The following is a 17,328-nucleotide window of genomic DNA, read 5'->3' as shown; positions in this document are numbered from 1 at the left end:
CAAAGTTTCAGTTTACATAAAAAAGATTATAAATTATAATAATGAAACACGAATATGAAACACTTAATAAATATTAGTCATTAAATAATTGGCTTATTGTACTACACACATTAATCATTCTTTATAAATGTATGATATAAGTATGTATAAAATTATAGGTATGTAATAAGTGATTACTGATGTAGAACTGATGATAAGTGATAACCTTATATCTATAGTTATAAAGTAGGTAGGTACCTAGTACCTAATACCTACACAGATATTTATACAGTGTTGGGTAAGTTACTTTTAAAAAGTAATTAATTTACTTTACTCGTTACTCAAATAAAATTGAAGTGAAATTACTTAACTTTTCAAATAGAAAAGTAACTCATTACTTTCTCGTTACAAAAAAAAAATTAATATTTTTTTTTTTTCAAATTTCTTGGCAATTATCATTCTGCAGGCAATAATGTAACTTTTTATAAAAATATATTACCTATGCTAAAAAGGTATAATTTTAAAAATGTGTACAAAAAAAAAGATGTACAGTTTATAATACATATTTACATAACAATACTACAATAGTAGGTAATTACTTATGAGTTATGACTATTAAAAAGTAGTACCTACTTATTAATTGTAGCTACTTATCAATAGTAATTAATCATTATCAAGTATAGTATAGTTTTGTATTTGTGTCACAAAATGACAACATAAACCTATACCTATACCTATCTGTAGAGTGTCAACTGATCAACTGACACCAAATAACGAATAATAGCACTCAATCTTGTATTTGTGTTATTAAATATTATGTTTGTGAAAATAAAATCATAATACATAATATCTATATTATAGAACACAATTATAACTTATACAATCATAAAAATAAACCTTTTCTTATAAATGCCAAATGTGAAATGGCTATAATGATTTATAACAGTGTAATGTTTAAATATTTTGATTTTATTTAATTATCAGAAAATATATAATGTTATATTCTAATGTAAATTCCAAATATAGTAATAACTAATAAGTATTTTCAAATTGAGCAGTTTTTGTACAACACTAATTATTTATAAAACCTGTATAGTTAATAGGAGCGTAGGTATATAACTCATTACTCATTAGTCCACGCTATAATAGATATCATAGGAAACGTTCTGCGAAGGTACTTATTTAGAGGAATCAAATTAAATAATAACTTTTCTCGTGATTTACCGTGCAATTGGACATATCAAATGTCAAAACAATTGAAAACTGAATTGTGGCGAGTTAAAATTAAATATATAAACATAATATAAGATTGATTGGTAAACATAATAATACCCGCATTACCTATACATACCTATATTTATTTTATTTTTTTTTTGGTAATAGGTAGGTACTTAATAATTCAAAACTGTAACGCGTTATTTTATAGAAATTACTTATCAAAAGTAATTTCCATTACATTTTCGTTACTAGGATATAATTCTAATGAAATTACGTAACGCGTTACAAGCAAAGTAACGCCGTTACAGCAACGCGTTACTTCCGTTACGTTACTACCCAACACTGTATTTATATAGTACCTACAGTACAGTTAGTATCGATATCTGTGAGTAGTTACAAGCGGTAACTTGAAATATTCTTTGTCGAATTACATCTCGTCATCTATGCATCATAAAATTTTAATTATAATTTGATTCGTTCATTTTCCTTTAAGAGGTTTAACATAAATAATAAAAAAGTGGGTATGTGGATATCGCTCTGCTGTGCAGTAGGCGCAACCAGAATTTTTTCAATAAAATGGGGGGGGGGGGTCTATACTTGTTAATTGTTAGAACATATCATAGAAATTTTAACCACAAACTTAGAAAAAAATCTGATACGCTACAATAGGTATTCAATGTTTAATAATATTTTAGAATTTGAAAAAATACATAATATACTTAAAGGTATTAATATTTTTGTAATTAAAAAAAAAGTAAAATAATTCATAATATAAAATCTAAACGATGGTTTGAATTAGCTAGCTAACGCGTATTTATAATTCAGATGTTATACCTACTGAGTACTGTCGTCAAAATGAATATTTGGAGCATCTATTGTGGTCAAAGAAGTAAAATAAAAATATGGGACGCTTAAAAAACCAAATTTAATTAATAAATAAATAAATTATTTTTACATATCTACATAAGTAGTACTATATTAGCCAGTACCTGGTAAACAAAATCAATTTTATTTTGATACTGATGGTCGATACTTGATTAATTAAGATTAATATATGATCAATATTTATATATGAGTTACCATAAACCCGACTAAATATAATATAAAGCAAATTAAATGTAGCTATGTGCAATAAAGCTGATGATGTCATTAAATATTTTTTTTAAATTTTTGCCTATGCTGTTTTATATCTGCCACCGCCCACCGTACATATACGTCCACCATGTTCTATAAAAAATACCGATTTACATATTGTACGAAAAGATTTTTCGACTTCATCCAGTGGCGCAAGGGCTTTATCGATTCCGCCGTAAATTTTTTTTTGTTATTCCTACCTATCTACCTATTATCTATTTGTTATTTAAATAATTATCATATAATTACAGTGTTATAGCTGCTGGGTGTACTAATGAAATAAAACATAATATTTTATCCCAAAAAATAATATTAACATAAATGTAAATATAAGCCTTTTACATTTTGTTATTATTAAAATAAATACTTTACAAATATTCAGTGGATTATTAGCCGGCGGAATCAATATGTAAAAAGTTTGGCGCAATCCATAGATTTCTTGCAGGTAAAAAGGTAATTTCGGCGCAATTTATATACGCCCGTCGCCCGTGGTGCACACTGAAGGATTCAAGGGTAACAGCTGCTAGCCCTGATTTTTTGGTGGATGAGTGGGTGAGTGGACCCCCTGGCCCCAAAATATTTCATTATAAAAATTCTACTACATATGAAAATGTTAAAAATAAACTATTGATCAATTATAGGCTATAGCCATTAGCCTAATGGCCAATATAGATGTAACTGATTCAATATGCTATCCCTATTTATTTTTGTGTGTGCGCCACTGACTTCATCAGCATAGAAAATAGATTAAACTGGTTTCACATTTCCTTCTGCATAACGGCATGTAAACATAATGTTGACCCGGAAGAGTCCAAGGAGCCAACCAGGAGTATCATCATAGTGTCCAATACATACTAGAGTCCTAATTTAGGAATCCCAGGAAGTATTCTCAGGACTATATTCTTCATACACAACATAATTGTTTTATTCTTCAGTAAAACATATTATTATATTTATATTTTTAAATTGTACTAGTGTAGATGATTATTTTCAATTTTGGGCTGATTAGCAAATCGTCAAATTGTTAATTAATAATTGATAATACCTAAATTATATATTATTATGCTAATATAGATAGAAATATATGGCCATAGATTTATAGGTGCAAATAGGGGGGGGGGAGCTTTAGGGACTAATTATTATCGTTTGACACATGAATGACTCCTCGACGGTTTTTTTCATGTAGGGGCCGATTTTAAAATTTCCCGGTAGGCCATATTATTAAATATGCTTCCATGATATTTTTCAATAAATAAAATCAATAATTTTAACAGCAGGCTGCGTCGCTCGTTTTATACTTTCCCAGTGCGTGATCACACTGCTATCGTGACCGAATGTGTGAAATACAGCTGTGCTGTGAAAAATAATAATACGTACATGGGTACTCTCCACCCCGCCGATCATCACCACCACAACAATGTCATTACTCACTACTACAACAAACTGTCTACCACCTCCACCCGCTTGCAGATAACTACGTTTATTTTACGTTGCGTACAGCGTAGTTAAAAGTTTTATGGGTACTATACCCACGCTCAACGCTGATTGCCAAGTGCCCAAGTGGCAAGTGGTCACTGGTCGGACTGGTCAGTTGTCAGTAGTCAGTACTCAGAGGGAGAGTATGTCAGTGACGAGTGACGAACGACGTTGACGGAAATAACATTCCACTGCGCAGCTCCGCGGACAGCACGCATAATAAACATTATACTTCATAAACATAATATATTTATGTGTACAATGTACATAATTTGATACACACGCACATTGGTATACAACATAACAGACATTATCATATTTATTGCATAATCGTGTCGTGATCGTTATTATTATAATTCGTATTTACTGCGACGCACGCAGTCTATTGTTTTCGTATCAAACTTTTGCATTTCACCAGCCTACAAAAAAATACAACAAATTGTGTTTCAGTTGGACGCAAGTAAGTGACAAGTGTTCTTCGTCTCTCTGTTGTTTAATTTTTTCTCGTAGCAATCAAAAATATCATTGAGTATCATTGGGCTCGCTATAGTTTTTGCTGTGTGGGTGTTAACTGTTGACGCAATTCCGCAGGTCGTGTTGGCGCGTGCAGTCAAGTTCTATCCTAATTGTCGCTGGACACGCGCATTGCAACGCGATCATGGCGACCAGGAAGAAGGTTCTACTGAAAGTGATCATTCTGGGTGATTCAAGCGTGGGTAAGACGTCGCTGATGAACCAGTACGTCAACAAGAAGTTCACCAACCAGTACAAGGCAACCATCGGCGCCGATTTTCTGACCAAAGAGGTGATGGTCGACGATCGGATCGTCACAATGCAGGTAAGCAAGCACACCCGGTCCGAATCCTTTGTGGCTTTGTGCACGTCGGCCGCCAAGGTCAATGGACGTCGGCCGTCGGGTAGATTGATTGCGACGTCGTCACGTCGACAACTTCCTTAACCGTGGGGCTACGTCGTCGTTGTTATCTTTGATAAGACGTAATATTATTAATTTTTGGTTTCGGCCATGACTATAGTTAATTCTATATATCTATTTAATAATAATCGATATAATCGATATATAAATAATCTATATAATCGTGGTTTCCGTCTGGAACGCATTATATATTTATATCCTATATCCATAAATTATAATACGTAATAATTAATTTTATTATGATTTATGAATTTTTGTCTTTTGGTATAATTATTATTAATTTTTATTTTATACATATATATATATATATATAAGTATATGAATTATATATATATATATAAGTATATGAATTATATATATATATAAGTATATGAATTATGAACTATACTTTCATTGGCCTACAGTAGTAATTTTAGATATAAGATTTAAGACACCTACAACTGTAAAATCTGGGATCAATTCTAGTCTAGTTTTTCGACAACACGTCTCATCTCACTTGTTTCAATAGAATTTTTGCTCGACGTACCTAAATTATTATAATGCATGTACTTATGTCACAAATAAATCCATTTGTTGTACCTATGCTGATACTTTTTTTCCCATGATCCAAGTAAATATTGAATTAGATATCGATTGATTTCTGAATACCTAATTAATAATTATGATTTATTAATGTTATAATTTAAAACTCTGTCTAATGGAGATACACAGTTTATATAAACACAATTTTAATACTACCATATTGTTTACTTGAAATACCCATTCTGTAATAGGTAGATAACGAATCAATTTATAACAACAATTCAAAGACGATATGAAAGTAATATTTCCTTGAAAAAACTTTATAATACAGATTAAAATTACTAATCTTTGAATTGATATATATATTCAGGGTGATTTTTTTAATACAAAACCCTCATTATCATCATTCATTTTTGTACTCAGGTAGATTCTAGAGACCTAAACTGGCCGTTTTTTTTTCGTCCCGAAACTAGGCCTGGTCTGTAATTTTTTTTTAAATCCAACCCAACCAAGCCCGTGATGACTAGGTACCTATATAGTACCTACTACCTATTATATACTATCAGTAAACGAGTAGTGGGGTGAATAAATTATCTATATAATTTAGCATATTTTTTGTGAACATTGATCACATCGTGTTACCAATTAAATCAGGTAGTTTTATTTTTAACCGACCTGGTCCAAAGAAAAATACTACGATCCCACCCATAACCAACCCACAATATTTATATTATGGCACGGCCCGTGCAGATCTCTAGTGTACCAACCTATTTATTACTTGCTGCGTAACTAGTTTGGGATAAAATCTTTTTTTATTATAATTATATCAAGCTGATTTATGAAAATATTAAAAGAGTCTTTAGGTTATGAGCAAATATTAAGTATTGGGCTATAACATAATATATACAGTGGTGTTCCAATAGGGCAGGAGTTACCATTTAATATTTTTGGAGGGCCACAATGAGAATTTTGATAATTTTTTTGGTCCATCAAAATTCAAATCAAATACTTTTAATATATTATATTATAATGCAAAAGTAACACAATAATAATAAATTAAATTAAATTAAATATAAATTTATAATACAAATAGAAAATTGGGTTAACACGTTGACTGCCATGCTGCAGCCGATGGCCACATGAATATGTATCATTGGTACGCCAAGCAAATTTTTAGTGTCATTAAAAATTTGTATATATACTATTGAATTGGAAAAAAAAATTTTAAATAGGTTTATTACATCAAAAAAACTTTAATTATTCCCATTACGCCACGGCGCATTTTTTAGTTCTTTATTGTTGCGCCTTGGAAAAGTTAATATAAATCCAAATTCATTTATGGCAGCCGGCGACCTAAAAATTATGCGGCCGCCTAATAAGTAGAAAAAATAGCAAGTCTTGCTCTCATCAAACTTTTTGAAATTTGGTATATGATTTGTGAAAGCTATATTTGTGCATTTCATTATCGTTTTTTACTTTTATTCCTTGTACTCAGGCCGCACAAAATTGGTCATTGGTTACCGCTGCCTTAGGGTATATGCTGACTGCCGTCAACTCAGAATTTTCAACTTTTCGATAACAGAATTTTTTTTTTTTCATGGTATAATAGGTATTATAATTTATTTTCGTTTTTGATTTCGTTATTATATTTTTTCTGTTTTTGAAATTTTTCGTTATCGTTTTACAATCATCTTTGGTTTTTGTTTTTTTTTTTTGTTAAATAATGTTTTTTAGAAATGTTTTCCATCCAATGAAACTACACTCACTGTATGATATAAATAATACTATTCATCATTCAATTAATACTATTATTTATTATACTTTTTTGTTATTATGACGTATAATAGATATGGGATACAGCCGGTCAAGAACGTTTCCAGTCATTAGGAGTGGCATTTTATCGTGGTGCTGATTGTTGTGTATTAGTATTTGATGTAACATCACCAGGATCTTTCAAATCTTTGGATGGATGGCGGGATGAGTTTCTAATACAAGCATCACCATCAGATCCTGATCATTTCCCTTTTGTGGTCCTAGGCAACAAAGTTGATTTAGATAATCGAGCTGTAAGATGATTTTATTATTTCTAATATATTATAATTATTTATTTTATACAATATATATATATGTATAGGTGTCCACTAAAAGAGCTCAGCAATGGTGCCAGAGCAAGAATGGCTTACCATACTTTGAAACATCTGCTAAAGAAGCAGTCAATGTTGAACAAGCTTTTAAAACGATAGCACGAAATGCATTAGCTCAAGAATCAGATGTAGAGCTATATAATGAATTTCCAGATCAAATAAAGTTGGACGGCGGTTCTACAGACAACAGGTCCTCGGGCAGTGATAATTGTGCTTGCTAATGATAGTCAATTATTACATTTCCTGGAATATTGCTGTCTATTATCAACATACTCCTTGGCTGAGTTTCTAACAAGATACAAAGTTATTGTCTTGAGTATATATATATATATATATATATTATATGTATAAATTAATGAAAAAAGAACATTATATAAACGTGGAGATAGTCTATTATTTAATATTTGAATTTAAGTTATAAATATATATTTTATTTGTTTCTACTTATATGTATGGTCACATTATACCCTAATATGATTTTTATTATTATTATTATTATTATTATTATTACTTTTCATTAATTTGTCAACAGAATGTTGAGTATTTTGTTGTACTTATAAAATATCTAGCTTATTTACAAATACTTTAGAATAAAACATACATATTATATTATATTAATATGTATGTTTATTTTCAGTATAAATATTGATACATATTCTTATTCCTTCATTTAGTATACATTTTTACTTATGAAATAAACTTTTTTTTTTCTGTGTATGTATAGAATTTATATCTGAACAAAACCAATTTGCTTAGTAATAACTACATTTTATACCTACTAAAAACAATTTTTTTTAATATTATCAAATTTTATTCCTTATTTATCTTAATATCTATACTCCATTAATATTTCTATAATATTATATTAATGTTAGGAATAATCAACTACATTGTTTTTATCTATATATAAAGGATGTTCTACCTTGTTATTTTATCTGTAAATGAATTACAAAATACTAACAATCAATAATCAAACCCATTCTCAACAATAATTGTCAAGAGGACGTGCTATGTGTTGTATCTGTCTCACAAATGTACAACATAGCCAAAAACTGTTTTACAGGTAACAACTTTATTTTCTATGTATTTATAGTAGAATTACCAAAATTCCACAACGCACAGGGAAAAACATTATCTGTGACTTAGCATTTTAATTTTTTAATAACACTAACCAATTATTTTCAATAATTAAAAGAAAATGTTCTCCATCTGATAACTAATTGTATTTATGTTATCCGAAAAATAAAAGCGCTGTGCCACAGGCAAAGTTATTCCCTATGTGTTGTGGAATTTTGGTAATTCGACTATAAGTACAAAGGGAGTAAAGTTGTTATGCAGAAAACAGTTTTTGTCTATGTTGTACATATTTTGTAAGATGAAGACAACACAATATGCGGGTCCTCTCGAATTAAATTATTAAATTAAATATTGTAAATATCAAGAGTTCAATACTAAAATATCTGCATAATTTTTCGACAACAATTTTACCTATTTATATAGGTATATAATTAATATAATATTATAGTATTACCTATAAACTTGTTCAATTAGTTTTGTATTAAGAGGATGCTACATTTGCATGAATTGTCTCTGTCTTTTAAATGCATAAAATAGCAAATTAACCTATTATCTAATCTAGAAGTAAGAATTAAGAATATAATCTAATGAATCTCATAGCAAGGGGTTATGATTTTATCCAGTAGCCCCGCTTTTAAAGCTAGAGGCCTTAAGTTAGGACTCGGAAAAATATCATACGTATTATAGAACCTAAGCTATGGGGGGGGGGGATTGATCCCCTTGATTCCCTCCCCTCTGTAAATACGCCACTGGTATAAAACTCGGCGCTACACACATAATTAAACAGCTGAATATATTATGAAGTTCTAAAATATAATTACGGATTTCATCTATTCTGTTACTAAAGTATAGAAGTCTCTAAAACTTCTAAACCCGGACTTAACCACTATATATATGTTAACAAATAATTGCCAGTCACATTATTTCGACTAATTATTATCGCGTACCTACACATCCAGATAAAAATTAAAACACATCATAGTAAAATCAATATATTCATCGCCCCACTCAGAATCTAAAATTAAAATTTTTGGAAAGCCTGGTACCCACCTATAATAAATACTAGTTCCAGTTTTACGTCTATTTTATATTAATGTAAAACCATTTTTAAGGACTATTATCCTTAATACAAATATTTTAATATTTAACAAACTACTCATTCAAATTTTGAATTAGGTACTTCAAAATATATAAAAAAAACACTATCAACTAAATAATTTACAGTAAAAAAAGGGGATTCTCAATGGAAAAACAAAAGTATATAATGCGTCAGAATGCGTCCGTCACTGCGCATGGGCACGTAGCCGAATAGAGGGAGTGGCATCATGGTGGGAGAAAACAGACGTCACGTATTACTATATGAATGCGCGGTTTACGTATGGACTCTCGTGGGCCGGAGTATATAACCATGCTTACCATTCCCGTTTCCCACAGATAATATTATCTTCCCTACATCGTGAATTATGATTGTTGCCATAGATATTAAATAAAAGATATGGCGATATGTCATTTTGTACATTTCTTCTTTACGACCACGCTTCTAAAGACCGTGTTTACGACTTTACATTGTGTTTAAACGTGTTTCCCTGTGATTATGTTCAGAAATACTACCAAACCACCTACAGGTTGTCAAGTTACAACTTATAATGCGTTATCATACTATTATGTAATAATTATTGAGTGTTATAATTTATATTTATATAATTATATCACACAATTTGAAATTTTGAAATAAGGATGATTTGTAAACAGTTTTAGATTTTAGGTAACGTCTTAATACTTTGTATTTTTAATTTATACCATAAAAATACCTATTACAATATAATATTCTAAATTGTCAATAAGACTGTGTGTTCTATATTCATATACCTACCTATCAATAATTTAAATTTGTAATTAGTTCATTATGCTATTCATGTTTTAAATAAACTTAAGTACCTAACTAAAGTATACATTTTACTATTAATACATTATAATTCATAACGTTTATCAGAGTATAATGTTTAGGTAATATTATTAATTATGTGTTGATAAGACAACAAGCATTGAGAAGAATATTTATTTACAAGGTAACTTTTTAGTTTGTTTTATATACTTATAATCATCTTATTATATAAGATGACGCACCCACATTTTTCCTTTAATAATTTAATTAATCAAATTCTGATTTTTGGAATTTTTAAATAATATTTTAAATTCTTGAAATTGTTTGTACTACTTACTTAAGGAGTGTCCTGTGGCCTAAACTTCTAAATTATACAGTGGATAATTTTTCTGAAAATGTTAGCGTGTTGGAATTAAAATTGTAATAAGTAGTTATTGAGTTTTTTGCTTTGTACACCAAGTATAATAGATCCATGATAACGGGTTAGGAAGATATGGAGGCTATGGTGTTAAGTATTAATCCAACAAAATTAATGATTTGTAAAAATGGTCAAAGTATAAACAAATACTAGATTCAATATTACATCTTTTATATTTAAGTAAAACCACTTTAAAGGACTATTAATCTTAGAATAAACATTTTAATAACTGAGAAATTACTCATTTGAACTTTGAATTAGGTACATCAACATTTTCAAAAAAAAATCTACTAAAAATGTACAGTAAAAAAGGAGTGTTCTCATTTAAAATACAGAAGTTTGTGTCGTCACAAGACAATTCTTAAGTAGTACAATGCAAAAATGGTCTGAGAACATTTGAAAATTCTAATAGTTAGAATTAGAATAATTTAATTATTGGGCATGCTTGGTGAATCACCATACATATACAATATACTATTATAAGGCTTAAATATTAGGTTACTTTGTATAATATATTGATTATTTAAATCAATTATTTGATTCATTATTGGACAGATCATGCACTATACTCCGGCCCATGAGAGATCATTACCGTTTCGCTTATGAAGACTAACTGTATTCTCTTACTACTTTCCCACTTTGTGCCATTCGGTGTATGTCAAATACGTGGGGATGCTCGGAATCAAACGCGGATACAGTAATGATCTTTAATGGGCCAGAATATAGTAATATTTAACATGATATACAAAATTTCAAAAATAGTAATAAAAAATTAACTTAATTTATCTATTCTATTATAATAAAGAGGTACAGTTTCTAAGGTTGTAGGGGATAATCTATGGATCTACAGAACTGATTTTGAAAATTCTTTTACCAATAGTAAGCTACATTATCCCTGAATAACATAGGCTAATTTAAAAAAAGGTTAAGTTAACCCGGGGAGGTGCTCAAACAGGGATTTTGAAATTAACAATGGAAATGTTTGTAAATTGTTGCTATTCGTTATAGGAGAAATAATTAGTAGAAATTAGTATTTATTTATTAATGGTTGCCATTGTTATTCGGACAGATCAGGTACAAGTAGAGGTATATGCTTGAAATGTTCACATGAACATTTTTTTTTTCATTGAAATTTTCAGCAACCTGGAAAATTTTCAAAGACTGAAATTTTTCAAGTTCTTTCAATTTTTCTATTTTTTTTTTCAACACGACTTAGGTCACCATACATGAATACCAGTAGACGTAGACATAGGCTGTATGCACGATTCCAACTTTGTTATATTGGTTGCCATTGGTTGATCGAGCAGATCAAGCATGCATACAATCTAAATTTTGCACAATGTCTACTTGTTCCGACATAGTTGGTTTGCCTACCGGGGTGGCTGAGTGGCCCTTACTGCAGCAAGTTACATCCAAAAGGAGTTGAATAATCACAATTTTTACGGGCAACTAAGTGCAGGATTAGCTATATTATAATAAATTAGAAGAAATATGGCATATAAATTGTGTACAAATATATTTATTAAAAATACAAATGTTAGCAATCAAGGTAAAGTGGCCCATACCCAGTAATACTATTTACATGGCCACTGATGTATAAACTTTGAGGGGGGGGGGGCTAATCCGTATACTCTATTCCAATTAAGTTAGGAATAACAGCGCCACTTCGAAACTGTAGAACCCCTGTGATTGGACAATAGCCGGCAGCCAACGAGACTGCACACGAGACAAAAATACTGAAAAATGAATTTTTTTAATTTCTTGGTTAATTAGAGCAGGTACTTTATTGTTAAGCCATAAAAAACTGAAATATAAATAATTCTCAACAATCTGGCTATCATTGGATTTGTTTTGTAAAGAAGAAATTTCTTGAAATTTGGTGTACCACAATAGATTACTACGGTGAAAGTTGGTGTTATGGTATATGATGAAAAATTAGTTTAAGTTTCATTATCTACATAAACATTTTATATTTGCCTATATCAAATTATCATTTTTTGATAAAACAAATTAGATTCTTATAGTTGTTGATGATTAGTATTTGCTAATTGTTGGTTAATTTCCTGGGTGCTCTTGTTATTTCTTATACTTATGATCTTGCTTCCTAAATAAAACATTTCATCAACTTGGTGTAGTTTCTGGTTACTTGCCTAAGTAAAAATAATTACATAAAAACATTTTTTTCTACTATTATTATTGTCTAGTTAATGTAGTATTTTATTCAAATTAATTAGTTTTTTTTTTCTAGAAAAATGTTTACTTGTTCAATTTGTGATGAGACATTTGCTGGAATTCACCTCAACTCTACTTATACAACACAGTGTGGCCATGTCTTTCATCATCAATGTCTTATGAAATGGTTAGCAAGGTAAAATAATATATTATTTTAATTTTATTTGTTATAAACTTATTGCTTGAAAAAAAATTTTATTTTTATGTTTTATTTTTGTGTTTAAAGATCAAAAACTTGCCCGCATTGTCGTTCATCAGTATTAGAAAATAATCTGGTTAAATTATTTTTGCAAGTTGATCCTAATGCTCGAGAAACATGGAATAAAAAAACTGATGAAGAAATAAATACACTAAAGTAAATATTTGTAATTATTAATATTTGAACTCACATATAACTATATAAGGAATATTGAATGATAAATTAAATTCATTTCATCATCCTTTTATTCATTTTGAATAAAATAGAATATAAGGTTTTCTAACATTTGATCTAGCATAATCGATAAAAGAAAAATAATGATTTATTTGTTTAAGTTGAAGGACAGTAATAACTCCTTACAACAGAATTGATCAGTACAAACCGATTTTTCTGTTATAAAGAAGTTTCCGACTAGGGAGATATCCATTTTATATGGAGACATGGAGTCTGTTATAAAGAGGTTTTACTGTATCTTCTTTGATTAATATACTTGAATTTATTTTTTTTTATAAAACATTATATGACATAAATTAATTTTTTTTAACTATCCAAATTTTGCTATTCATTATCCAGTACTAATCAAAATTACGATAAATTTATAAAAAAAATAGTAAGTCTTAATCAAATAAAAAATGTATAAAATATATAATTTAAATGATTTTAAATTTTATTAACTTACAATATATTGGAGAAGAGGTCCCCTTTTCAGAGTACGATTCATTTTGAAAATTTTTTAAATTTTTGTGACCCACAACATACTAATGACTGTTATTTTTTATTTTTTTTTTCATTTCGAGATAACTTTTTTAGTATGACAGAGTTTTTGTGACACGTCACTATGTCACTGGTACACTCTTAACCCTCACAGATAATGACAAAACATTTCAAAAATCACGTGGGAAATTAGGAACTAAACTGCATTTATACCAAAGTAATAAATTTAGGTATAATACAGTTACATGGAAAATACTCTTGATTTTATACATAAAATAAATATATATTTCAAAACTGACCGCAGCCCACCAAGCAATAATTTTGACCCACAGTTTGGAAATCTCGGTATTGGAATATTATTTATTTTAACAGATATCTGACAAATTAATAGAACTAAGAATATTTAAATTTAGATAATTTATTACTATTGAGTAACAAAATTTATTTAAAAGTATTTCTATTTATACTTCAATTCAATTTTTAATTACAATAAACTAATGTATTTATTGTATAATAAGTACAGATTTTTTAATTTTTAGGGAGCATTTAAGAAGAATAAAAGAGAAAGAAACCCGTAATACTAACTCAATCTATTGTCTTGAAACTCAACTAAAACATACAAAGAGTGCTTTAGACATTAGCAATAGATCTGTTTATTTATTTAAAAAAGAAGCTGCAAATCAAAAACAGAATAATTCTGCAATTTCTGCTGAACTAAAATTAATGACAGTGTAAGTAATCGTAGCATAATATTATGCAATTTTTTTTATTACAACTTCATAACACTTTATTAAGTATTTTTATTGCATTTGATGTTATAAATTTTTTTTAGACAATACAATGAATCGGAAATTGATAGAAAGAAATTTCAAGCCGGGTATTCACTCCTGCAATCAAAAATTAAATCTCTGAACCACGAACTTTACGATTTACAATCTTCAAACTCATCTATTATTGAGTAATGTATTTTTTTCATTTAATTTAGACGAGTTAAATATTGTGTTATTTGATATTGGACATACTAATATTATTTTATTGATCAATTAGTGAATTAAAATTTGAAATAGCTGATTTAAAATCAGAAAAAGCGTACTTTCAAAGCAGATGTTATAATATAGAGAATATAAATATTGAACAACCAAGTACATCTAAGGTAATTAGTATTTTTTTTTTTAGTATATGTTTTCTTGTCTTTCGTCTAATGCAATGGTTCTCAACCATTTTTTGTTCTTGGCACCTTTAGATGTTTTTTAAAAATTCTAGGTCATTTTGCACGCAATAATGCAACTAATTATTTATTTACTTACAGTATGATGGTATATTTGTAGTATGCATGTTTTATATTTTCAATAGTTTTGCGGTACATTTGTTGAGAACCACTGATTTAATGTTATAAAAACAATATAATAAATAATAATATACAGTATGTCAAGAGTTTTATAAACGAGATTTATCATAAACTATATAAAAGGAATCTTACTTATTACACGCAAGTGTTACAATAGTGGTGGCTCTTGCTAAGGCGTGGAAATGGAACGCTCCATATGCCTTTTCTCAAAACAATATCTTTATTTTTTTTAGAATCAAATCTTTATAAATTGTTGAATCTGGGTGCAATTCAAAAAAAATAATATTAAACATTTTTATGTAAAAAACTATTATGTTGTGAACTTATTAGTGCTCATAAAGTAAAAACAGTATGCAAATGTATTTATGTATTTTGAATGGTCGATAATGCTGCCTATTAATTCTTGACACTTTTAGAACTCTGAATATCAGTAGAAAGTCTTTTGAAAATTAAATTCTGCCTTTATACAAATGAAGAAAAAATTTAAATTAAAACATTGGAAAGATCTCGGCTGGATTTAAATTTAATAAAAGTTACAAACCAAAAATTGTGGCAATATATTTGTCACTTTACCATTGACTATTATTCCAAATATAATTCCTAGGTAGTATAGTGGTAATTAATAAATAATTATCCGCGCCTGTCACACGGAGACTGGGGTTCGATTCCCTGCCGGGGAGCCATTTGACTCGGCCGTCAACAAATGTTGTGGTTGGTCTTGGAGAGAAATATCGAGAATTTAATGAAAAAATACGCATGGTACAGGATTTGAACCCGCAACTCATGTGCCGGACTGCCGGACACATATCAGTGAGCCACTACGATCTTATCATATTAACCTTGATATTCTCCCTCTTGGGCCAGATTGGCAGTGTGTATGGTTGAGGAGTGAATGCAGGCGCTAGGCCATGCCAATTTCGCGGATATTTTCTGAGAAATATAAGATAATATATTAATTTAAAACAATAAGAACATGTTACTTAAAAGCTAAAGCTTTTTAATTATTATTTTGTGTACCAACTAATTTTAACACCATTGTGTTACAAATATCTAATTTCTCCAAAATGTATATTTCAAACTAAGTGTCATACAATTAAAAAAATTAATGTTACTCTTAACTTTAGGCACACTGTATATTATGATATATTTTAAATGTTTTATTAATATTATATTTAATTTTGTTATTCTTATAAAAAATGATATCATATTTAATTAAAATAGATATATTGTAAAATATTTGAAGTTATTTATGTATCCATATTTTTAGATGAGTATTGAAAACAGAAATGCAATATCACTTCAAAATCAAACTAAAAGTGAATATTATGGAAATGATCCTCAGTTACACAGTATGATACCTTCTAGTTATATATTTAACATTTCATATGTAATTAATACAATTTATTTTTTAATCCATAGTATCTACCAAGCAATTTCTATTGGGATGTGTATTTTTATTTGTCGAGGGCCAAATTCAGCAGGAAGTTAATCATTTATGCAAAAACACTACGCCCAAGGATAATATTATTAAATATGGTGGATTAGTTGAGCAGTTTTATTCTGTTCGTATTACCCATGTAATTTGTGTCACCCAAAAACATCCTATAGTTGAACAAGTAAAAATTATATTGATTTTTTATATAAATATATAATAATAGATAACTTTATTTTTTCTTTATACTTTCATCAGGGTATAAAAGATGGTAAAAGATGCGTGACTGATTACTGGCTCAGCGATATAATTTCTAAAAAAAGTATGATACCACCTTGGCTAGCTATTCATTTTCCCATACCATATAGGTAAAAAAAAATTATATATATTATATACCTAATATTATAATAACATAAAATATATTGCAGTACAAACTTGGAGTTAAATCTAAAATTGTCATAATTGAAACAAATTGAAGAATTTTCATTTTATTGTTTTAAGATAAATATTTTCCTGGGCTTAATATACAATTATATGCTTTTGGCCAATTTTGTATAACAATTAAAAATTATTATATTTTTCTTATTTTAAGATAGTTGATTAAATGGTAACCCTT

General features: G+C 28.7%; 2 protein-coding genes across 6 annotated transcripts in view; both read left to right on the top strand.

Moving 5' to 3' along the window:
• Nucleotides 1–3,687: 3,687 nt before the first annotated feature.
• On the top strand, nt 3,688–7,914 carry LOC100161383 (ras-related protein Rab-7-like). Of its 2 annotated transcripts, none has more exons than XM_016807869.1 (4): nt 3,688–4,267; nt 4,358–4,645; nt 7,111–7,329; nt 7,398–7,914. In XM_016807869.1, the coding sequence occupies exons 2-4, from the start codon at nt 4,466–4,468 to the stop codon at nt 7,626–7,628; spliced, it is 630 nt and encodes a 209-aa protein (XP_016663358.1). In that variant the 5' UTR covers nt 3,688–4,267; nt 4,358–4,465; the 3' UTR covers nt 7,629–7,914.
• Nucleotides 7,915–9,777: 1,863 nt separating this feature from the next.
• The window catches only part of LOC100166189 (PAX-interacting protein 1), a 16,108-nt gene continuing 8,557 nt past the window's right edge, over nt 9,778–17,328 (top strand). Inside the window, exons 1-10 of one of the 4 annotated variants that reach the window (XM_008189074.3) lie at nt 9,986–10,249; nt 10,492–10,553; nt 13,036–13,155; nt 13,246–13,374; nt 14,472–14,663; nt 14,765–14,890; nt 14,980–15,085; nt 16,548–16,629; nt 16,700–16,896; nt 16,971–17,080. In XM_008189074.3, the coding sequence (XP_008187296.1) occupies nt 13,040–13,155; nt 13,246–13,374; nt 14,472–14,663; nt 14,765–14,890; nt 14,980–15,085; nt 16,548–16,629; nt 16,700–16,896; nt 16,971–17,080 (1,058 nt within the window). In that variant the 5' untranslated portion in view covers nt 9,986–10,249; nt 10,492–10,553; nt 13,036–13,039. Of the gene's footprint in view, nt 10,554–13,035; nt 13,156–13,245; nt 13,375–14,471; nt 14,664–14,764; nt 14,891–14,979; nt 15,086–16,547; nt 16,630–16,699; nt 16,897–16,970; nt 17,081–17,328 lie in introns of all 4 variants that reach the window. The other 3 variants (XM_029489757.1, XM_016807876.2, XM_001948832.5) reach the window with 3 other exon arrangements.

Source organism: Acyrthosiphon pisum, chromosome A2, assembly GCF_005508785.2.
Source record: "Acyrthosiphon pisum isolate AL4f chromosome A2, pea_aphid_22Mar2018_4r6ur, whole genome shotgun sequence".
In the NCBI taxonomy this organism is placed as follows: Eukaryota; Metazoa; Arthropoda; class Insecta; order Hemiptera; family Aphididae; genus Acyrthosiphon; species Acyrthosiphon pisum.
Note: the sequence above shows the minus strand (reverse complement) of the source record. Positions and strands in the feature narration are given on the sequence as shown.